At 42.1% G+C, this 23599-nt stretch overlaps 1 protein-coding gene across 2 annotated transcripts in view; it reads right to left on the reverse strand.

Moving 5' to 3' along the window:
* Positions 1 to 543: 543 nt before the first annotated feature.
* Positions 544 to 23599, reverse strand: part of TRAF5 (TNF receptor associated factor 5) — a 92409-nt gene continuing 69353 nt past the window's right edge. For both annotated transcript variants that reach the window (XM_069768550.1, XM_069768549.1), the window contains exons 4-11: positions 16093 to 16194; positions 13508 to 13672; positions 12986 to 13063; positions 12469 to 12543; positions 9921 to 10013; positions 8755 to 8892; positions 8471 to 8639; positions 544 to 1259 (exon numbers count right to left, since the gene is read on the reverse strand). In XM_069768550.1, coding sequence (XP_069624651.1) covers positions 679 to 1259; positions 8471 to 8639; positions 8755 to 8892; positions 9921 to 10013; positions 12469 to 12543; positions 12986 to 13063; positions 13508 to 13672; positions 16093 to 16194 — 1401 coding nt within the window. In that variant the 3' untranslated portion in view covers positions 544 to 678. The remainder of the gene's footprint in view (positions 1260 to 8470; positions 8640 to 8754; positions 8893 to 9920; positions 10014 to 12468; positions 12544 to 12985; positions 13064 to 13507; positions 13673 to 16092; positions 16195 to 23599) is intronic.

The raw sequence follows: 23599 nt of genomic DNA on the forward strand, positions 1-23599 counted from the left end.
ACTTGTTTTATTATGTATACCCCTCCTCACATGTAAAGCGCCATGGAATAAATGGTGCTATAACAATAAATAACTGGTAGGTTAGAAAGGTGTATAAGAGGAGAGGTGCCAATAACATGCTGTGATTTGTAGATGGGTTATAATATGAAGAACAGTTCCTCTATCTCTCCAAGTCATTGGAGAGATGACAGTATTAGGATAAGGTTGGTAGGTTGGAGCGATAACATGAAAAAAAGTACCTGTATTCCTGAGCACGTGAATGCTCTACAGGGGAAGAGGTGACAAGAACAGGTTGTGGACATTCATCTTCCCTTTATTAGATGAAGCTGCATTAAGTAGAACTTTTCATCCTGCTCCACAACTTTATATAAATGCGGCAGATTGATCGTGGGTTCATTAGAAAGTGAAGCTTCTATGCTTTATATTAACGACACCAAAAGCAAAGCGCTACAATATACGTCCTTAGCAAACAAGTCTCCTGACAGAACCTCCAACTTGGTTGTGTGGACCTTCAGTATGATACTGCTGCCTTGTACAAGTGTATCAATGGAAACTTATTAAAATAATTTATTTTAAAATAAAATGTACACTTCTTTCACATGATAAAACATAATTTACATATCACAGAAATGCAAAAGAATAAAAACAATACGTATAAAAAAAAAAGTTCTGTTTCTTTCAAAGCTCCTCAAGATCTGTAAGATCGACTGCTACTTTAATAAATATTGTGTCGTCTTTAATAAAGCAGGCATTCTTTGGATTCTCTATTTGGGTGTGCGAGACAAAGCGAGGACACCCAGACGCTATGTTGGTCTCTCCTTCAGGTCTTTTAAAGCTGCTACTGTGAGGGTCAGCTTTGAAGACGTCTACCATATGGTTCTTTTTTCCACTTTGATCAATCAGCATTAGGGTGACTTTTTGCTTAAATGGCCAGGACAGCAGTGAGTCAAACTCTCCTCTCATGACCACGAAATACAACGATAAAAACGACCCCTTCCCTGAGCCATCACCATTCAGGTAGGCACGAGCACAGAGGCGGTAACCACAGCGGCTGGTGTAGAAATGCTGACTGTAAATGGAGACCACACGACCTTCCACAGCCTCCTTCTTCTTTCGTTCATAGTCTGTGATCTTCCAGATGAGTTTCCCATTATAACAAGTACCTTCTAAAAGCCTAAAACGTTCCTCATTGCTACTTAGTTGAGCCTTATGGAAATTTATCTGGACATCATGTTTGCTGGATTGTCCTTCAAGGAAATCTGAAGAAAAGGTAAAGATGTGAGAAGCAGTGGACCATGAAGACCTGTAACAAACTAGAACATTGATACATCCAATAGAAAATTACAATTAATACATTTTTCCATCCAAAACATTGATTACAAGTTATGGTTCCTCATGCTTCTTAGGAATGTTGTGGGCGTAATACAGGCATAAGATCGGGCCATACTGTATCCATGTAAAGCCAGCCTTCGCTATCATTCAGATCTGCAGATATATCTACATAATGGTCAAAAGAGAAGACTGCCACCCTAAGGCTCAAGCAAACAAAATTTCAATCCCTAGAGAATATCTGAACCTCTTGTTCAACTGAAAAGTTTAAATCAACAGAGAAGACCTGGACTGTCTGAGGTTCAAGGGAACAGAACTTAGATCACCAGAGAAGACGTGGACCTCCTGTGGTTCAAGTTAACCAACAATAGTCCAATATAGAAGACAGCCTCAGTCTAAAATGGTATACTTTATTGTTAAAAAACAAGGCAGACAGACACACCTACAAAAAATAACACTAACAAAAAACAACCAAAAACGTGAAAAGAAAAATGTGCCCCAAACGAATAAAAACTAATGGGAAAAACCTAGGTCGCCCTACTCAAGCCACTAGTTCACCCCTGCCTAACTGCGGAGGTAGACACCCTAGGGGGGAGCGTTGTGGCGCCCCCGCTCCTCGATGAGTATCCCTAGGGGCCCTATAAGACCCTACGGCCACTGATGAAAGCCACTACCCACACACTAAAGGGTCCTCTAACACTAGACAGAGAGACACTCTTCTAGGGATGACCTAGTTCCCATAAGTAAAACGCTATATACACACACACATATGGCGATATAGATGTCACGATGGTGTAATTGTTTACAGCGGCCCCAAGAAACTGTACACAGTGTAGATACACTTATAGAGAAAATCCAGTCTGATAGTCTAGGCATATATATTTCTCTTGGGCTAGCATTTATACTAGTGTGGGTAAAGCAAACCCGATAATTTTAAGCCAAATTAGCTCAGTAATATATATAGGTAATATCTCTGTTACCTCTTTCACAAATCCCCACACTATTAACCCCTTTACCCCCAAGGGTGGTTTGCACGTTAATGACCAGGCCAATTTTTACAATTCTGACCACTGTCCCTTTATGAGGTTATAACTCCGAAACGCTTCAACGGATCCTGGTGATTCTGACATTGTTTTCTCGTGACATATTGTACTTCATGATAGTGGTAAAATTTCTTTGATAGTACCTGCGTTTATTTGTGAAAAAAACGGAAATTTGGCGAAAATTTTGAAAATTTCGCAATTTTCAAACTTTGAATTTTTATGCAATTAAATCACAGAGATATGTCACACAAAATACTTAATAAGTAACATTTCCCACATGTCTCCTTTACATCAGCATAATTTTGGAACCAATTTTTTTTTTTGTTAGGGAGTTATAAGGGTTAAAAGTTGACCAGCAATTTCTCATTTTTACAACACCATTTTTTTTTAGGGACCACGTCTCATTTGAAGTCATTTTGAGGGGTCTATATGATAGAAAATGCCCAAGTGTGACACCATTCTAAAAACTGCACCCCTCAAGGTGCTCAAAACCACATTCAAGAAGTTTATTAACCCTTCAGGTGTTTAATAGGAATTTTTGGAATGTTTAAATAAAAATGAACATTTAACTTTTTTACACAAAAAATTTACTTCAGCTCCAATTTGTTTTATTTTACCAAGGGTAACAGGAGAAATTGGACCCAAAAAGTTGTTGTCCAATTTGTCCTGAGTATGCTGATACCCCATATGTGGCAGTAAACCACTGTTTGGGCGCATGGGAGAGCTCGGAAGGGAAGGAGCGCTATTTGACTTTTCAATGCAAAATTGACAGGAATTGAGATGGGACGCCATGTTGCGTTTGGAGAGCCACTGATGTGCCTAAACATTGAAACCCCCCACAAGTGACACCATTTTGGAAAGTAGACCCCCTAAGGAACTTATCTGGATGTGTGGTGAGCACTTTGACCCACCAAGTGCTTCACAGAAGTTTATAATGCAGAACCGTAAAAATAAAAAATCATATTTTTTCACAAAAATTATATTTTTGCCCCCAATTTTTTATTTTTCCAAGGGTAAGAGAAGAAATTGGACCTCAAAAGTTGTTGTCCAATTTGTCCTGAGTACGCTGATACCCCATATGTGGCAGTAAACCACTGTTTGGGCGCATGGGAGAGCTCGGAAGGGAAGGAGCGCAGTTTGACTTTTCAATGCAAAATTGACAAAAATTGAGATGGGACGCCATGTTGCGTTTGGAGAGCCACTGATGTGCCTAAACATTGAAACCCCCCACAAGTGACACCATTTTGGAAAGTAGACCCCCTAAGGAACTTATCTAGAGGTGTGGTGAGCACTTTGACCCACCAAGTGCTTCACAGAAGTTTATAATGCAGAACCGTAAAAATAAAAAATCATTTTTTCACAAAAATTATATTTTTGCCCCCAATTTTTTATTTTTCCAAGGGTAAGAGAAGAAATTGGACCTCAAAAGTTGTTGTCCAATTTGTCCCGAGTACGCTGATACCCCATATGTGGCAGTAAACCACTGTTTGGGCGCATGGGAGAGCTCGGAAGGGAAGGAGCGCCGTTTGACTTTTCAATGCAAAATTGACAGGAATTGAGATGGGACGCCATGTTGCGTTTGGAGAGCCACTGATGTGCCTAAACATTGAAACCCCCCACAAGTGACACCATTTTGGAAATTAGACCCCCTAAGGAACTTATCTAGAGGTGTGGTGAGCACTTTGACCCACCAAGGGCTTCACAGAAGTTTATAATGCAGAGCCATAAAAATAAAACAAAATTTTTTTCCCACAAAAATTATTTTTTAGCCCCCAGTTTTGTATTTTCCCTAGGGTAACAGGAGAAATTGGACCCCAAAAGTTGTTGTCCAATTTGTCCTGAGTACGCTGATACCCCATATGTGGGGGGGGAACCACCGTTTGGGCGCATGGGAGGGTTCGGAAGGGAAGGAGCGCCATTTGGAATGCAGACTTAGATGGAATGGTTTGTAGGCGTCACATTGCGTTTGCAGAGCCCCTAATGTACCTAAACAGTAGAAACCCACCACAAGTGACACCATTTTGGAAAGTAGACCCCCTAAGGAACTCATCTTGATGTGTTGTGAGAGCTTTGAACCCCCAAGTATTTCACTACAGTTTATAACGCAGAGCCGTGCAAATAAAAAATATTTTTTTTTCCACAAAAATTATATTTTAGCCCCCAGTTTTGTATTTTTCCAAGGTTAGCAGGAGAAATTGGACCCTAAATGTTGTTGTCCAATTTGTCCTGAGTACGCTGATACCTGATATGTGGGGGGGAACCACCGTTTGGGCGCATGGGAGGGCTCGGAAGGGAAGGAGCATCATTTGGAATGCAGACTTAGATGGATTGGTCTGCAGGCGTCACATTGCGTTTGCAGAGCCCCTAATGTACCTAAACAGTAGAAACCCCCCACAAGTGACCCCATATTGGAAACTAGACCCCTCAATGAACTTATCTAGATGTGTTGTGAGAACTTTGAACCCCCAAGTGTTTCACTACAGTTTATAACGCAGAGCCGTGAAAATAAAAAATCTTTTTGTTTTCCCACAAAAATTATTTTTTAGCCCCCAGTTTTGTATTTTCCCAAGGGTAACAGGAGAAATTGGTCCACAAAAGTTGTTGTCCAATTTGTCCTGAGTACGCTGATACCCCATATGTTGGGGTAAACCCCTGTTTGGGCACACAGGAGAGCTCGGAAGGGAAGGAGCACTGTTTTACTTTTTCAACGCAGAATTGGCTGGAATTGAGATCGGACGCCATGTCGTGTTTGGAGAGCCCCTGATGTGCCGAAACAGTGGAAACCCCCCAATTATAACTGAAACCCTAATCTAAACACACCCCTAACCCTAATTCCAACGGTAACCCTAACCACACCTCTAACCCTGACACACCCCTAACCCTAATCCCAACCCTATTCCCAACTGTAAATGTAATCTAAACCCTAACCCTAACTTTAGCCCCAACCCTAACTGTAGCCCCAACCCTAGCCCTAACCCTAGCCCTAACCCTAGCCCTAACCCTAGCCCTAACCCTAGCCCTAACCCTAGCCCTAACCCTAGCCCTAGCCCTAACCCTAGCCCTAATCCTAGCCCTAACCCTAGCCCTAATGGGAAAATGGAAATAAATACATTTTTTTTTATTTTTCCCTAACTAAGGGGGTGATGAAGGGGGGTTTGATTTACTTTTATAGCGGGTTTTTTAGCGGATTTTTATGATTGGCAGCCGTCACACACTGAAAGACCCTTTTTATTGCAAAAAATATTTTTTGCAATACCACATTTTGAGAGCTATAATTTTTCCATATTTTGGTTCACAGAGTCATGTGAGGTCTTGTTTTTTGCGGGACGAGTTGACGTTTTTATTGAAAACATTTTTGGGCACGTGACTTTTTTATCGCTTTTTATTCCGATTTTTGTGAGGAAGAATGACCAAAAGCCAGCTATTCATGAATTTCTATTGGGGGAGGCGTTTATACAGTTCTGCGTTTGGTAAAATTGATAAATCAGTTTTATTCTTCGGGTCAGTACGATTACAGCGATACCTCATTTATATCATTTTTTTATGGTTTGGTGCTTTTATACGATAAAAACTATTTTACAGAAAAAATAATTATTTTTGCATCGCTTTATTCTCAGGACTATAACTTTTTTATTTTTTTGCTGATGATGCTGTATGGCGGCTCTTTTTTTGCGGGACAATATGACGCTTTCAGCGGTACCATGGTTATTTATATCTGTCCTTTTGATCGCGTGTTATTCCACTTTTTGTTCGGCGGTATGATAATAAAGCGTTGTTTTTTGCCTCGGTTTTTTTTTTTTTTTCTTACGGTGTTTACTGAAGGGGTTAACTAGTGGGACAGTTTTATAGGTCGGGTCGTTACGGACGCGGCGATACTAAATATGTGTACTTTTATTGTTTTTTTTTTTTTATTTAGATGAAGAAATGTATTTATGGGAATAATATTTTTTTTTTTTTCATTATTTTGGAATATTTTTTTTTATTTTTTTTACACATTTGGAAAATTTTTTTTTAACTTTTTTACTTTGTCCCAGGGGGGGACATCACAGATCAGTGATCTGACAGTTTGCACAGCACTCTGTCAGATCACTGATCTGACATGCAGCGCTGCAGCCTTCACAGTGCCTGCTCTAAGCAGGCTCTGTGAAGCCACCTCCCTCCCTGCAGGACCCGGATCCGCGGCCATCTTGGATCCGGGGCTCGAGCAGGGAGGGAGGTGAGGAGACCCTCGCACCAACGCGATCACATCGCGTTGCTGCGGGGGGCTCAGGGAAGCCCGCAGGGAGCCCCCTCCCTGCGCGGTGCTTCCCTGCACCGCCGGCACATCGCGATCATCTTTGATCGCGGTGTGCCAGGGGTTAATGTGCCGGGGGCGGTCCGTGACCGCTCCTGGCACATAGTGCCGGATGTCAGCTGCGATAAGCAGCTGACACCCGGCCGCGATCGGCCGCGCTCCCCCCGTGAGCGCGGCCGATCGGCTATGACGTACTATCCCGTCCAGGGTCAGATAAGCCCAGGGCACCTCGACGGGATAGTACGTCTAAGGTCACAGAGGGGTTAAGGCAATGCTAACATTAGCCCATATACAGCCACAGGATAAGGCCATGAATACTCATCTGAGCCGCTGTGTATCACGAAACGCCATATCAAAAACACGCCTCAACGCGTTTCGCCTCTGCAGGCTCATCAGGAGGCCAGATAGTCCGATATCATGTGTCACATCAAATTGTGGATAGCTGTCCACAATTTGATGTGACACATGATATCGGACTATCTGGCCTCCTGATCAGCCTGCAGAGGCGAAACGCGTTGAGGCGTGTTTTTGATATGGCGTTTGGTGATACACAGCGGCTCAGATGAGTATTCATGGCCTTATCCTGTGGCTGTATATGGGCTAATGTTAGCATTGCCTTAATAGTGTGGGGATTTGTGAAAGAGGTAACAGAGATATTACCTATATATATTACTGAGCTAATTTGGCTTAAAATTATCGGGTTTGCTTTACCCACACTAGTATAAATGCTAGCCCAAGAGAAATATATATGCCTAGACTATCAGACTGGATTTTCTCTATAAGTGTATCTACACTGTGTACAGTTTCTTGGGGCCGCTGTAAACAATTACACCATCGTGACATCTATATCGCCATATGTGTGTGTGTATATAGCGTTTTACTTATGGGAACTAGGTCATCCCTAGAAGAGTGTCTCTCTAGTGTTAGAGGACCCTTTAGTGTGTGGGTAGTGGCTTTCATCAGTGGCCGTAGGGTCTTATAGGGCCCCTAGGGATAGTCATCGAGGAGCGGGGGCGCCACAACGCTCCCCCCTAGGGTGTCTACCTCCGCAGTTAGGCAGGGGTGAACTAGTGGCTTGAGTAGGGCGACCTAGGTTTTTCCCATTAGTTTTTATTCGTTTGGGGCACATTTTTCTTTTCACGTTTTTGGTTGTTTTTTGTTAGTGTTATTTTTTGTAGGTGTGTCTGTCTGCCTTGTTTTTTAACAATAAAGTATACCATTTTAGACTGAGGTTTTTTTCATATGATTTTGAGGATTTATACCTCGTGCTTATTGGATCTTTTTTTGAGAGCAATATAGAAGACAGACCATTTGAGGGTCAAGTGTACCAACCTTAGCTCAATATAAAAGATATTGACCATTTGAGGCACAATTGAATAGAATTTAGATCACCAGAGAAGACCTGGACTTCCTGTAGTTCAAGTGAACCAACTTTAGATCACCAGAGAAGACAAACTGAGGTTCAAGTGAACCGACCTTAGATCACCAGAGAAGACCCAAACCATCTGAGGTTCAAGTTAACCAACTTTAGATCACCAGAAAAGGTGGAGCTTCTGAGGTTCAAGCAAACTGAACTTATATCACTCTAGAAGACCTGAACCTCCTCTGGTTTAAGTGATCCGACCTTAGATCAACATATAAGACCGACTGCCTGTGGTTTAAGTAAACTGGCCTCTTGATTGCCATAAAAGACCTGAACCCATGTAGTAAGAAGGCGAGACTTATCATGATGCCGTATCACAGGTTCCTCTGTAAAGATCTGTACATGGACCCCATAATTGAGAATTTGTCACGTGGCACACACCTAATCGGTCTTTATATGTCTCCATAGAAGACACCTTTTGATTGATGCTCTCAATAGCCTCCATAAGTGGCCGGAGATCATGGCGATTCTGTTCTTCACTAATCAACTGCACCAGTTGCATGACCTGCTCCTCCAGCCATGCCGCCTTCTCCATATAACTGGCCAAAGACTGAGGGTGGAATAAAAGGAAATGTATAATTACTTATACGGAAAAGAAAAATGATGTCATAAATAGAAAAGGTAATCACAGCTGCACATAGTCCTCGATACATCTCATCCTTTACCTGGACACTGGTGAGGTGATTCCCGTTACCTCCGAGCTGCACAAACTGGCGACATTCCTTTTCACACCATTTAACCGTGTTTGAAAGTTGCAGGATTTTGCTTTCTTTTTGTTCCAAACTTTGCTTTAAATCAAACATCTAGAGACAAAGATAATTATACAAACGAGGGGGAGACAATGAGGGTCTGCATATCGTATTTGTACAGCTCACATTTTAGCAACTTTTGCAGCATCCTTTCTTCTAAATTTTTCTTATAAAATAGTGGCGGCTTTCAAGTCGGGTCGTTTCTTTTAGCTGCTTCACTACTTTTGATGCCCAAAGAGGCTAAAAGAAGTGACATAAGATTAAACGGGCACAACAATTTGTTTTGACGTTGCCGTGCATTTTGTTAAATGTTTTTTAGCTCTTTCTCAGGTGGGTTCCACCATGTGCACATACCTATAGGCTAGGTTCACACATCCGTGCTACACAATCCGAGTATGGGTTTCCTGACCCAAACTCAACAGCACGTATATTTATGAGGTTGTTGAGTTTGGGTCTGTAGATTGTGCTCCACACTCAAGCTTCACTTTGGGAAACTTTCATACCATCTCATAAAGGCAAAAATGTCCAAGGGCAAATTTTATCTGGATACTAAAGGTACCCAAATAAAAGTCACAAAACGTAAAAATTTTAATTTGACCAAACTTAACCTGTTTTAATCTCCGATAATCCCTATGTCAAATTTTCTGCTGGTCCTGCCAGGAGATGAGAAATGTAGATATATTAAAGGGAATGTGTCATCAGAAAATAACCTGTTAGTTGAGCAGTTTTTTGTATTGAATGTATTTTTAGAAATTTTTGGCAATTATATATACGGACGCGTCTCACTAAATTAGAATATCATCAAAAAGATAACGTATTTCCGTTCTTCAATACAAAAAGTGAAACTCGTATATTATATAGAGTCATTACAGACAGAGTGATCTATTTCAAGTGTTTATTTCTGTTAATGTTGATGATTATGGCTTACAGCACACGGACCGAAAATATGTGAACATAGCCTAAGGGGAAGTTTTCCCACATCAGTATTTGTGAGATCCGCACTGATTCCGGGTGATATCGTCTCACCAAGTAGATGCGAGAAAACCAGAAATCCCCATGAGGTGGGATGCGGATGCTTTTACCTGCTTCTCAAGCTTTGTGTTCCTATTCAGTACATAAAGCATGTGGTCTCTCAGGAAGGTCTCTTCATGGACTTTCAGTTTTGCTCTTTTTACCTATGGACAATAAAGCACATCATTTGTGATATTTAAAGGGGTCTTCTGCTGGATTTTTGCTATTCCGCTGATTCTGGAACTGTTTTTCTTTTTCTTCTGCGCCCCTCTGATCCAAAGTTATGACCCCCAGTAATAATTGTGAAAATTTTCCATTTGACCAACTGGGAGTATTCCACTCTGTGGGCATGGCTATATGTTGATTGGCCAGCGTGAGACAAGAAAAACCACTCCCACAGGGAAGCTCTATGGTATACGCCCAATTAGTTATTTGCACCATTATTACCAGGGGGGTATAACTTTAGAACGGAGGGGCACAGGAAAAAAAGAAAAACTGTTCCAGAATCAGTGGAGAAGCAGCAATTGGAAGAAACTCTCAGTCTAAATTAAGAAAAAAAAAAACCAGAGAAAGGTCCTCTTTAAGAAGCCAGTGCTGACATTATAAGAGGCCCTATACATTACTTTGCTCCAGATCATAATTTCACCAGATTGTTAAGGGTCATACACAACACAGCACAGATCTGTCATTATGGGAGAGTGATAAGTGATAAACAGTTGTGTTCATAAATATTGGAAAGTTCCTAGATTAGGAGTGAATGTTTTGTTGTCCTCTGATTGGGGTCTGGTTCTGTTATGATGCCCCATAAGGTCTGAAGTGCAGTTTCCTTAGTTAATGTAAAAAGACATAAATCCATGCGACACATTCATTCCTGCACTAAGTGTGTCAAAGGTATTTAACATACCTTAAACGGGACAGTTTCCATCCAAAACACATAAAAAACTCCATTGTCTACAGCCAAGCCATCAGATACAATCGTATATGTTCCAACCCCATGGATAGGGATGAACACCTTGGTCGCCTGAGAATGACCTTTTTGAATCAGGGCGACCACCCAAGAACAATTGAAAACCAGATTACTAGAGCCACCAGAATATCAAGGAATCACCTGCTACATTACAAAGCTAAAGAAGAAAATAACCGGGTACCTCTAGTAGTTACCTACAATCCAAATCTGGAGGTGCTAAGGGGAGCTGCACGGAAATTACAACCTTTACTGCAAAAAGATGCCAGCTTACAATCCATTTTTCCAGACCCCCCACTACTGTGTTTTAGGCAGCCCCCAAATCTAAGAAGCATCATTGTCAAGAGCTCCCTGTCCTCTCCAACAGCTGCAGGAACCTTTCCTTGCAACCAGAAAAAAATGTAAAACCTGTCCATTTATAATGACCACGGACAAGATAAAGATCCCTAATTCACATCAGGACTACAAGATCCCAGGTACTTTCAGCTGCATCACTTCTAATGTGGTGTACCTAATTATTTGTACTAAATGTCCAACTGGGGGTCTGTATGTTGGAGAGACAGGGCAGAAACTGAGAACAAGAATGAACTCTCATCGCCATACAATAAGAGAAAAAAGAATGGATCTACCTGTGGCAATACATTTTTGTATGCCTGATCATAGCACCATGGACCTGAAATTACTTGTATTTGAAAGGAAACTTCAAATCTCAGAGAGACAGAAGAATTTGGGAGTATAAACTTATGGCAACCTTTGACACACTTAGTGCAGGAATGAATGTGTCGCATGGATTTATGTCTTTTTTATGGAACTCTCCGCCGTATGATGTTGTAATGAGTGATTCCCTACTAAAATTTAAGAGGGGACTGGATGCCTTTCTTGAAAAGTATAATGTTACAGGGTATATATACTAGATTCCTTGATAGGGCGTTGATCCAGGGAACTAGTCTGATTGCCATATGTGGAGTCGGGAAGGAATTTTTTTCCCCATGTGGAGCTTACTCTTTGCCACATGGAGTTTTTTTTTGCCTTCCTCTGGATCAACATGTTAGGGCATGTTAGGTTAGGCTATGGGTTGAACTAGATGGACTTATAGTCTTCCTTCAATCTTAATAACTATGTTACAGCAATTAAGGAATTTGCACTTCAGACCATGTGGGGTCATCATAACAGAACCAGACCCCAATCAGAGGACAATAAAATATTCACTCCTAATCAAGGAACTTTCCAATATTTATGGACACAACTGTTTATCACTTATCACTCTCCCATAATGATAGATCTGTGCTGTGTTGTGTATAAATATGTGATTCTTCAGAATTTGCTTTAGTCTTTGCCTGATGAAGAGACCTGTGTAGTCTCGAAAGCTTGCAATTTGTTACCATCTTTTCAGTTGGCCATTAAAAGGTATCAACCACTGAGGACTCTCAAATCTACATATTTTTCTATCGGCTAACACGGTACCAAGATATTTATCTTTCCTGTATCCAAATAAATGAGCATCCATACAATGGATACGGTAGATGGTCACACTGAATTATTCTCCAGAACTGGAGTCTATTTGTAGTGAATTTCTACTTTAGCTATTAATCAGGACTACCCATATACGGCACATTGACTTTATAGTCGTAAAAGGGCAGGATTGATCGGATTACCTTAATATAGCAGCCATAACTTGTATAGGGACATTCTACTTCAGCTTCTGGACATAGAAGCAGGTGGTCATCTACCTGGAAAATGACATATGTAGTATTATAAAATGATTATTATTTCTAGATTATCGTCAATTATGGCTAAACATTCATGGCTACCACACTTCACCTCCAACCGCTATTTGAATACCATCCACACATGTATTTTTCTTTATCTTCGTCTTGATTAAACATATACCCAAATAAATACGGCAACATGACCAGTTTTTAAAAAAAAAAAATTTGGGGGAGATGTTTATGCTATATGTGCTTCTATGCGGCCACCCAGTGGTTGCGATGTGAATTGCAGCCTATCTACAATTCATAGTAATATTTGCAGAATGCTAAGGATGGACATCATTTTTTTTTTAGGAAGCATACCATGTTTTTGTACAAGTTTTGTGCAAAAGAATGCATTTTTTCTCAGCGTATGTATAAATATGGCAATGAAGCCCATGTAAATGGTGCAGCCAGTGCTTACCTCCTCCCTTGGAGAACTTTTGCCGCAGTTGTTGAGACATGAGACTGGATATAATGGACAATACTTCTGTGTGTGAATCTGAAAGAGATCAATACTGATCTTACAAGTTTTCTTGCAAGAAATAAAAAAGGAAAAAAAAAATGGAAAAATAAAAATTGCTTGGCCAGGATAGGGTTAAATCTGTTTATAAAGCATCTTTACTGTGTGACAGGGGTCCAGTGCATTCCTGATATTTTATTATTCTGGACCTACAAGAGGCGGCCGTGGCATCTGACATTATCGTTAGCGTTCAGAATTCACAACAGATTCTACAGTTTTCAATGGAGATTCTCTATGATAGATATAGAAAAATCTGTCTCCAGTTTGCTCCCCCTAGTGGTGGCTTTGTTCTGCAGAAATATTTCCCATTGTTCGATGCAAAATCTCAGAGCTGACCTCAGTATTACAGTAAAGGATTACATGAATCAGTGTAAAGTAGCCGTAACTATGGAGGGGCTTTTCTAAGACCTGGTCGATCATTACCTGCAGATCGATGGAAGTCATGCTTTTATTGCAGTAGGCGCAGGTTTCGTCTCTCTGTTGGCACTGAGTGGTCACGTGATTGTCCAGGTCCTTTCGGATCACTTTGTCGTGACAGCCGGTGTTGGTGCATGTGATCGTCTCATAGAGACACTGACCCAGATGATCCTGTCAGTGGGGGGAAGGTGTACGATTATAGAGCACATATATATCATTTATATGGATGGAATACAACGGCACATCACCCCCAGAGGCAGCTCCACCTTCAAAGTGTCAATCTATGGGCAAATACAGGATATCATTGCTGTGGCCAATGACTCTCTGCTCAATTTTTGTTACCTTGCAGACTTAAATGTAATCTGTCAGCAGGTTTTTGCCTTGTAATCTGAGAGCAGCATGATGTAGGGGAAGAGAGCCTGATTCCAGGGATGTATCACTTACTAGGCTGTGTGCTGCTATCGCACAGCAACCTGGTTTTTGACTGTCATTGCTTTCTAAGGCCGTTGGGTAATATTTACATCCTTTTGGGTACCTGCTGCTTTATATACAGGCACACTTGGATTTTGAGGCTAGTTTTCCACTCCTTGGTTTAGGTCTATGTGTGCATATATACCTGTGGCCCTCCTTTTCTAATGGCTTATCTGGACTAGACCTAGCTATCTATTCCCCGCCTTACTTTCTCAAATAGGGTGTGAATGTACAGAATTATATTCATGTGTATTTATACTTTTTGGCCATATTTTGTGAACCCTTTTAGGCCAGTTCATGGTATACTTACGAAGTGTCCCCCATTCCTATTACTTTTTGTACTTACCGGTGATGTCTCATTGTTATTATATATATATATATTTTTTTTTTTTTTTTTTGTTGTTTTTTTTGTTTTTATATATATTTTATATATTTAATAAAAAAATGGTTTTTTTTTATTCTACTTGGGCGTTGATTTTCTATTGTTGGGACTATTATCTCAGATGAAATAGTAAAAGCCTTCTGACAGATTCCCTTTCGTGAAGCCTTTGTAACTAGCAAATGGGGGAGGTTGGATTTGGGCACGATCCCACCTAACCCAGGTAAGACACAACCATATCTAATAATTAGTATTAACGTGCAGAATCCTAATAATTACCCTTAAAGCTGCAACATATGGAAGGAACAGAGCATCCAGGCAAATAGGAACCAACTACATCCAGGTCTTGCACAGGAAAGAGTATTATCTACTTTACATCCCTGGTGGTCTAGGGCAGAGGTCCCCAACTCCAGTCCTCAAGGCCCACCAACATGTCATGTTTTCAGGATTTCCTTAGTCTTGCCCAGGTAATAATTGCATCACCTGTGCAATGCAAAGGAAATCCTGAAAACATGACCTGTTGGTGGGCCTTGTGGACTGGAGTTGGGGACCTCTGGTCTAGGGCAATTAAGTGTTTATCCCTGATGGTTCGGGGCAATACGAGGGATGTCAAGATCTCTGGTGGACAATGGGTTAATATAAGTATACCTGTTGGTATAATAGTGTTCTCGGAGGTCTTGAGCAGTGAATGGGTATCGTAAGGATCACTATTGGGCTATGGCAATGAAGGGAATGACTTTCACTATATCTGGTGGTCTAGCAAGTTGAGGGCTGTGGAAAGGAGTAATCCTGCATCCATGAGGTTCGGTGGGTTTCTGAACTCTCCAGGCTCCAGCCTTGTCTTGGGTGTAAAATCAGGATGAACACAAATCGTTCCGTTTCCTATTTCCTCCTTGCACAGGGAGGAGATAGAGAACTGTGCAGTTGTAGCTGTGCGCCTGCACAGTTCTCTATATAATCGGGCAGAGTGATTTACTCTGCCTGGTCATTAAGGGGAGAACGAAGTGTGAATAAATGGGAGTAGACTTTCCCTGAAGAGGAATAACATCTGAGCTGTGCCCTTGTATATATTAGTAGGAACAAGGGTATTTTCAGCCCATTAAACCCCCCACTACACAGGTGTATCCCCACCAAGAGCCATCAGGGACGTCTATTTGGTCAAAAGAGTTCAATCTGCTAAATTCCCTAGCTGCCATGTGGCAACTGAAATTAGTCTTCTGTAAGCCACAGCCTGGTCCCAGTGGTGGCTGTAGGCTGCGAGAACTTCAATATTGAATGCAAACCACAGGGTATGACTGAGAGGGAAGATGAGTTTTACTATATATAAGTTTATATAAAGTTCAACTTTTCTCAAGGAGGAAAGCATAAATCACTGGACAGGCTTACTTTAATTCTGTGTGAAAAGGTTTGTAGCCAAAGAACAGAAAACTGGATCTCTGAAGCCTACTTGGCCTAAATAATCAGCAAAATCTCGTACCTGGAACCTCCCCAGTGCACGCTAAGTACGTACCTGGAACCTCCCCAGTGCACGCTAAGTACGTACCTGGAACCTCCCCAGTGCACGCTAAGTACGTACCTGGAACCTCCCCAGTGCACGCTAAGTACATACCTGGAACCTCCCCAGTGCACGCTAAGTACGTACCTGGAACCTCCCCAGTGCACGCTAAGTACGTACCTGGAACCTCCCCAGTGCACGCTAAGTACGTACCTGGAACCTCCCCAGTGCACGCTAAGTACGTACCTGGAACCTCCCCAGTGACACCTTCACATCACAGTCCGGGGCATTTCTGCAATACACCAGTAGATTTAGGACTTCTCTTTTACAGCAATTGTCTTTAAATATCTAGAAAGGATGATATGTTATATTCACTTGGCCGCGGTAACAATCTACAATCGTGAGACTGACAGTAAAGCATGGTGGAGGCAGCATTATGCTTTGGGGCTGTTTTTCAGCAGGTGGAATAAGGGCATTAGTAAAGAAAAAAAGAAATAATGAAATATCAATCAATTTTGCATCAAAAGTTTCTGAAGGCGAAGCTGAATTTCACCTTTCAGCACCACAACGACCTTGAGCATAATTCCATATCAACAAAAGAATGACTTCACCAGAAGAAGACCAAAGTTTTTGGAAAGACCCAGCCAGAGCCCACCCGAGCCCACCCGAGTTCTGTGGGCGACTTGAAGAGGGCGCTGTACACAGGAGATGCCCCCAAATCTGACAAATCTGGAGCTACTGCAAGGAAGAGTGGGCAAAGACTGACAATACTGGATGTGCGGCGCTGATAGACTCCTATCCAAAAAGATGGAAAGCTGTCATAAATGCAAAGAGCACTTCAATAAAGTATTAGTTTAAGGGTGTGCATATTTATGCAACCATATTATTTTAGTTATTTATCTTTCATTTTCCACCCGAAAAGATTTCAGTCTATTCTTCAACTGAATTGTACATATAATGGATGATATTAAAGGAGGAAAAAAAATTGGAAATGATTCCTCTTCAAATGACAAAAAAACAAAGCATTTTAATAGGGGTGTGCAGACTTTTTGTAACTTTTTTTATTGATCCCAAAGAAACTTGCAGTACATGGGGGGGGGATGTCTGAACCTAATAATTGATATGGACAGGAGCAGATATGATTCTTTTATGTTCTAGGATTAGATAGATAATAGATAATAGATAGATAGATAGATAGATAGATAGATAGATAGATAGATAGATAGATAGATAGATAGATAGATAGAAAGATAGATAGATAGATAGATAGATATAGATGGATAGATAGATAATAAATAGATAACATAGTAACATAGTTAGTAAGGCCGAAAAAAGACATTTGTCCATCCAGTTCAGCCTATATTCCATCATAATAAATCCCCAGATCTACGTCCTTCTACAGAACCTAATAATTGTATGATACAATATTGTTCTGCTCCAGGAAGACATCCAGGCCTCTCTTGAACCCCTCGACTGAGTTCGCCATCACCACCTCCTCAGGCAAGCAATTCCAGATTCTCACTGCCCTAACAGTAAAGAATCCTCTTCTATGTTGGTGGAAAAACCTTCTCTCCTCCAGACGCAAAGAATGCCCCCTTGTGCCCGTCACCTTCCTTGGTATAAACAGATCCCCAGCGAGATATTTGTATTGTCCCCTTATATACTTATACATGGTTATTAGATCGCCCCTCAGTCGTCTTTTTTCTAGACTAAATAATCCTAATTTCGCTAATCTATCTGGGTATTGTAGTTCTCCCATCCCCTTTATTAATTTTGTTGCCCTCCTTTGTACTCTCTCTAGTTCCATTATATCCTTCCTGAGCACCGGTGCCCAAAACTGGACACAGTACTCCATGTGCGGTCTAACTAGGGATTTGTACAGAGGCAGTATAATGCTCTCATCATGTGTATCCAGACCTCTTTTAATGCACCCCATGATCCTGTTTGCCTTGGCAGCTGCTGCCTGGCACTGGCTGCTCCAGGTAAGTTTATCATTAACTAGGATCCCCAAGTCCTTCTCCCTGTCAGATTTACCCAGTGGTTTCCCATTCAGTGTGTAATGGTGATATTGATTCCTTCTTCCCATGTGTATAACCTTACATTTATCATTGTTAAACCTCATCTGCCACCTTTCAGCCCAAGTTTCCAACTTATCCAGATCCATCTGTAGCAGAATACTATCTTCTCTTGTATTAACTGCTTTACATAGTTTTGTATCATCTGCAAATGATAGATGATAGATAATAGATAGATGATAGATTATAGATAGATAGAAAATAGATAAATATAGATGGATAGATAGATAATAAATAGATGATAGATAATAGATAGATGATAGATAATAGATAGATAGATAATAGATAGATAGATAATAAATAGATGATGATAGATAATAGATAGATAATAAATAGATGATAGATAGATAATAGATAGATGATAGATAAAAGATAGATAATAAATAGATAGATTATAGATAGATAATAGATAGATAATAAATAGATAGATGATAGATAGATAGATAGATAGATAGATAATAGATAGATAATAAATAGATAATTCTGCCACAGTGAAAAAAATGTTTGTTTTTTAAGTATTTGAGCTCTCTACCCACAATAAACGTCTATGCATGGAGCAGTAAAACCACATATACATATCACTCTGCAAAGTAAAAACCTCAGGCCAAAGAATTAATCTACCGGTAAATCCAGGAAACTCGCTGGTGTTCGATGCTGAGAAACATATACTTTCTACAAACTAATAACCATGAGGTCGTCATCCTACAGACACTGTCGCACATGATTGTATGTAAGATGGGATGTATGGAAGGCTCTGTTCACACGTCCAGCTGTCTGTCATCTATTTGACATGTTTAAGAACACAAATACACCAAAAATGTAAAATAAATTATATTAATAGATGTGCAAATAATTATTAATGAAGCACTAATGGTGTATTGTGAGAAAGTAGTGACTGAACACTAGAGATAGAGAACCAACCACAACTAGAACATGAACAGCAGAGAACGTGGACCCACGCAGAAGATATTTATCAAATAGCCTTTATTTGCGGTGACAAAGGGCACAATAAAACAATTAATTAGTACGCGAATTATAACAGGACATTAAAAAATATATATTTAAAATCAATCAGATATAAATAGGTGACCTCAAAAATATCTCTTGCAGTTTTTTGCCAAAAATTAATGGTCGGTATAAATAATTAATGAATAAAAACTACCAAAAATAAATAAAAAATAAATAAATATAATATAATAAGGTGCACAAGCAAAAAATCCACTAGTTTAAAAGAAAATTAATCATTGCTTAAGAAATAGTGCAATATCCAATCAGAATATGTGCAACACCACAGGGCACATAAAATGAAACCTGCGGGATGATGAATAATACAAATAAATTGCAAGAAAACGCAGCTATATAGAATCACCCGCAGGACAGACTAAGTACCACCAGCGGGTCAGTGAAAAAACACCCATAAAGTGCGGCGTGCAAAAAATTCGACCATGAAATCAAAAGAGGCAATTATGTCTGCAGTATACCTTCTGAGGGGGTCACCTGGTCCCGCTACCGCGCACCCCGACGCGCGTTTCGGAATCTCTTCCTTCGTCAGGGGGTTATTTATTTTTGGTAGTCTCCACCCAGCATTTTTGGCGGACTTTAGAGACTCAATCACGGTGCAGGGATTGTCTGCCAGGCCATGAAACGCCACAGCCATCTTTGTTGTGGTCGTGCAGTGATTGGCTTGGCCCACAGCATCATCCCGAGTATAAGAGACCTGGCGCCGCCCTGCTCGCCGCATTCATCTCCGGATTCAGCGCGAGTAGGAAGAGCTGCTACAGAGATGGGGTCAGAATCGTGGCTTTAGAGTTAGTGTAGGTCTGCAACTCTTAAATCCACAACTCCTGAGAAACCAAAAGTCCTTTTTAGGGCTAATTTGTGGGTCCCGATATTGCAGCGCTAGGTAGGCAGGGCACAGCATATCCACATCAGTGCAAGGCCTGCAGGCACTGTATGTGCATCCATTGCTCCCACTGCATGCATCCCAAAGCTCCATATCTGTCTGCTGCTGCTGCAGCTTCTTTACTATATACCTAGTTGCTTTTTTTTTTTTTTTTTCAAAAAATTCACCCCCCCCAAAAAAAAAATATACAGTCTGTTCTGTCAGACTGAGGCCTGTTGAAAAATCATAGTTTGTCAGGCATACGTAGCATAGTTGTGTGTGCTAGCCTTGTGCCACTTTTTTTTTGTGTGTGTGTTTTAAATTCACCGAAAAAGGCCTCATATATCTGCGTGCTCCAACTTTGGACCACTTTTTTGGCTGTCTGATACTCTAATTCTATACAGCACTATTTCTATTTTGCATTTAAAAAAAAACAGGCCACATATTTGCCAGTGTGGTATTTCCGTGACAGCCCTCATATATCTGCGTGCTCCAAGTTTGGGCATTGTAGGCCGGTGGACCCCTTTTTTTGCTGTCTGTTACTCAAATTATATACAGCACTATGTAGCATAACAAAATATAAAAAGGCCACATATTTGCCAGTGTGGTATTTCCGTGACAGCCCTCATATATCTGCGTGCTCCAAGTTTGGTCATTATAGGCCGGTGTACCCCTTTTTTTGCTGCCTGTTACTCTATTTATATACAGCACTATTTTGCATAAATTCACTTCACAAAAAAGCCCCCAAAAATTGAATACAGTCTGTTGTATCAGGCTGAGGCCTGCCTGGTGTTTGGGTTTGAAAAATCATAGATTTGCAGGCATACTGATCAGATATTATTTCGCTACTAATAAATATATTTGTGTTGAGCATTTGAAATAGTGCAGTAGTCCATTTAAAATGGGAAAGGCAAGGGACGGGGAAGTGGACGTGATGATGGTGCATGCAGAGGACGAGGTTGTGGCCAAGGTGAAAATGGGCAACAACAAAGACCCACATCTTCTCGCTTGACCTTCCTGTCCCAGTTTCTAGGTGACCGCAGCACACCACTATTGAAGCCAGAGCAGTGTGAAACAGTTGTTGGTTGGATAGTGGATAATGCTTCCAGTCACTTAGCCACCACCACCACCACCATGTCTTCCACACGGTCAAGTCTGAGTAGCCGTGAGTGTGGCCCGGATATTCCTCACCCTGATACTCCTTCCTCCCACCATGCCGAGTGCCCTGAGACAGCTGATCCCACACTTGGACACTCTGAAGTGCTGTTCAGTTTTCCATTTCAAGATTCAGAACTCTCGGCCGGTCAACTTCAAGATGAGACAGATGAGATCACATGTAGAGATGCCTAAGCTTTGACCAGCCCCCTTCACATGAAGGCAATGGTGGGAAATTGTCAGAAGAGGTGGACTATGATGAGACACAATTGCCAGAAAGTCAGGAGGAGGAGCAGGGTGCGGATGTGGAAGATGAAGTGGTGGATGACTATGTGACTGTCCAAACCATGCAAAGCGAGGGCAGCAGCACACATGGGGAAGGAGGCATATCACCACAACAGGCAGGAATAAGCAGTGTGGTGGCCACAGAAGGCGTGCATCCGTTCCCCGTAACACCAACATGAGGGAAGCTGCCATTCCAACTGTTAGATCTTTCCGAGTCTGGTTATTTTTAAAGACTCTGCCGATAACCACAAACAGGCCATTTGCAGCACCTGCCATGTGCACATAAGCAGTGGTAGCAAAACAACCAGCCTGACCACCACCAGCATGATCAGGCTCATGGCAGCAAAGCACCCGGCTTTGTGGGCCGAACCCCAGGCTCCAGGACCACTGCCTGCAGGTCACACCACTGCTTCTTCCACTGTTTTGTGTAGAAGACAATCCCCAGTACACGTAAAGATGCCTCTAGCCATGCACCTGTTGTGGCCCACAGTCAAGCAGCACCATCATCAAGCCCGTCCACGTCCTTGTCCCAGCACAGCCTTCAGTTGTCTATAACCCAGTCTTTGAAATGCAAGCGGAAATACCCAGCCAACGCCCCACAGGCCACAGTCCTAAATTTAAATATTTCTCTTCTGCTTGCGCTAGAAATGCTGCCTTTTAGGCTCGTTGAGACGGAAGCTTTCCACAACCTAATGGCGGCGGCCGTCCCAAGGTACTCGGTCTCCAGTTGCCACTATTTCTCCCGGTGTGCCGTACTGGCATTATACCAGCATGTGTCCCACAACATTACCCATGCCCTCAACAATGCTGTTACAGGGAAAGTCCACCTAACCACGGACACATGGACAAGTGCTTGTGGGCAGGGACGGTACATCTCACTGACGGCACACTGGGTTAACATAGTGGAAGCCGGGACCCAGTCGGACCTTGGGATGGAACACATCCTCCCCACACCGAGGATTGCTGGCCCTACGTCAATCAGTGTTTCCCCCACAGTCTACAGCTCCTACACCTCCTTCTCCTCTTCATCCTCCATCTCTGAAATCAGCACATCAGTCAGAAGCTGGAAGTACTGCAGCACTGCCTCAGCCAAGCGGCAACAGGCTGTGCTGAAGCTAATCTGCATAGGTGACAAACCGCACAATGCACAAGAGTTGTGGACAGCGCTGAAAGAGCAGTCAGATGTTTGGATGACACCGCTGAACCTACAGCCAAGCATGGTCATGTGTGACAATGGCCGTAACCTGGTGGCGGCTCTGAGGCAAGATGAGCTCACACACGTTCCTTGCTTGGCCCATGTGCTTAACCTGGTGGTTCAACATTTTCTGAAAAGCTACCCGGAGCTGCCGGATCTGCTAGTGAAAGTACGCCGTCTGTGTGCCCATTTTAGAAAGTCAGCTACAGCTTCAGCCACCCCTGCCATGCTTCAGCAGCGTTTGCAGCTTCCAGCTCACCGGCTGGTGTGTGATGTCCCCACGTGCTGGAACTCTATGCTGCTTATGTTGGAAAGGCTTTGTGAGCAGAAGAGGGCAGTTGTTGACTGCCAACATCAACACGGCCATCGATATTCAGTTCAGACTCCACACATAAGACCTCAGGAGTTGACATGGATGTCCGACATATGTACCATCCTCCAAAACTTTGAGGACTGCACCAAGATGAACAGTGGCAATGACACCATAATTAGCATCACCATCCCGCTTCTCAGCATCTTAGCATTCTGAAAACCTCTCTGCTCGCAATTAAAGAGGATGCATTGCAGGCAGAGCACAAGGACATGGAGCAAGGAACCATACAGGGGGATTACACTCAGCCCAGCCTCATGTCTTCTCATTGTGGATTGGTAGTCAATGAGGAGGAGGAGGAAGAACAGGAGCTACTTTCATGTGCTATAGACGGTACTACGAACACAGCTGTCATACCGTATGTTCAGCGGGGATGGCCTGAGGACAGGGAGGATGAGGAGGACAGCATGGTCAGTCGTCCTGTTGGTGAGGACACGGAAGTCTTGCCTGTTAGCAGTCTGGCACGTATGGCTGACTTTATGTTGAGCTGCGTTTTACGTTACCCTCGCATTATAAAAAGTTTGGGTGACACTCATTAATGGTTGGAGACACTTCTAGACCCACGCTATAAGGAGATCTTTCAATGTTTTCTAAAGGTACCTTCACACTAAACGATATCGCTAGCAATCCGTGACGTTGCAGCGTCCTCGCTAGCGATATTGTTTAGTTTGACACGCAGCAGCGATCAGAATCCTGCTGTGATGTCGTTGGTCGGGGCTAGATGGCCAGACCTTTCTTTGGTCGCTGGCTCTCCCGCTGACATCGCTGAATCGGCGTGTGTGACACCGATT

The sequence above is a fragment of the Ranitomeya imitator genome, chromosome 5, assembly GCF_032444005.1.
Source record: "Ranitomeya imitator isolate aRanImi1 chromosome 5, aRanImi1.pri, whole genome shotgun sequence".
Taxonomy (NCBI): domain Eukaryota; kingdom Metazoa; phylum Chordata; class Amphibia; order Anura; family Dendrobatidae; genus Ranitomeya; species Ranitomeya imitator.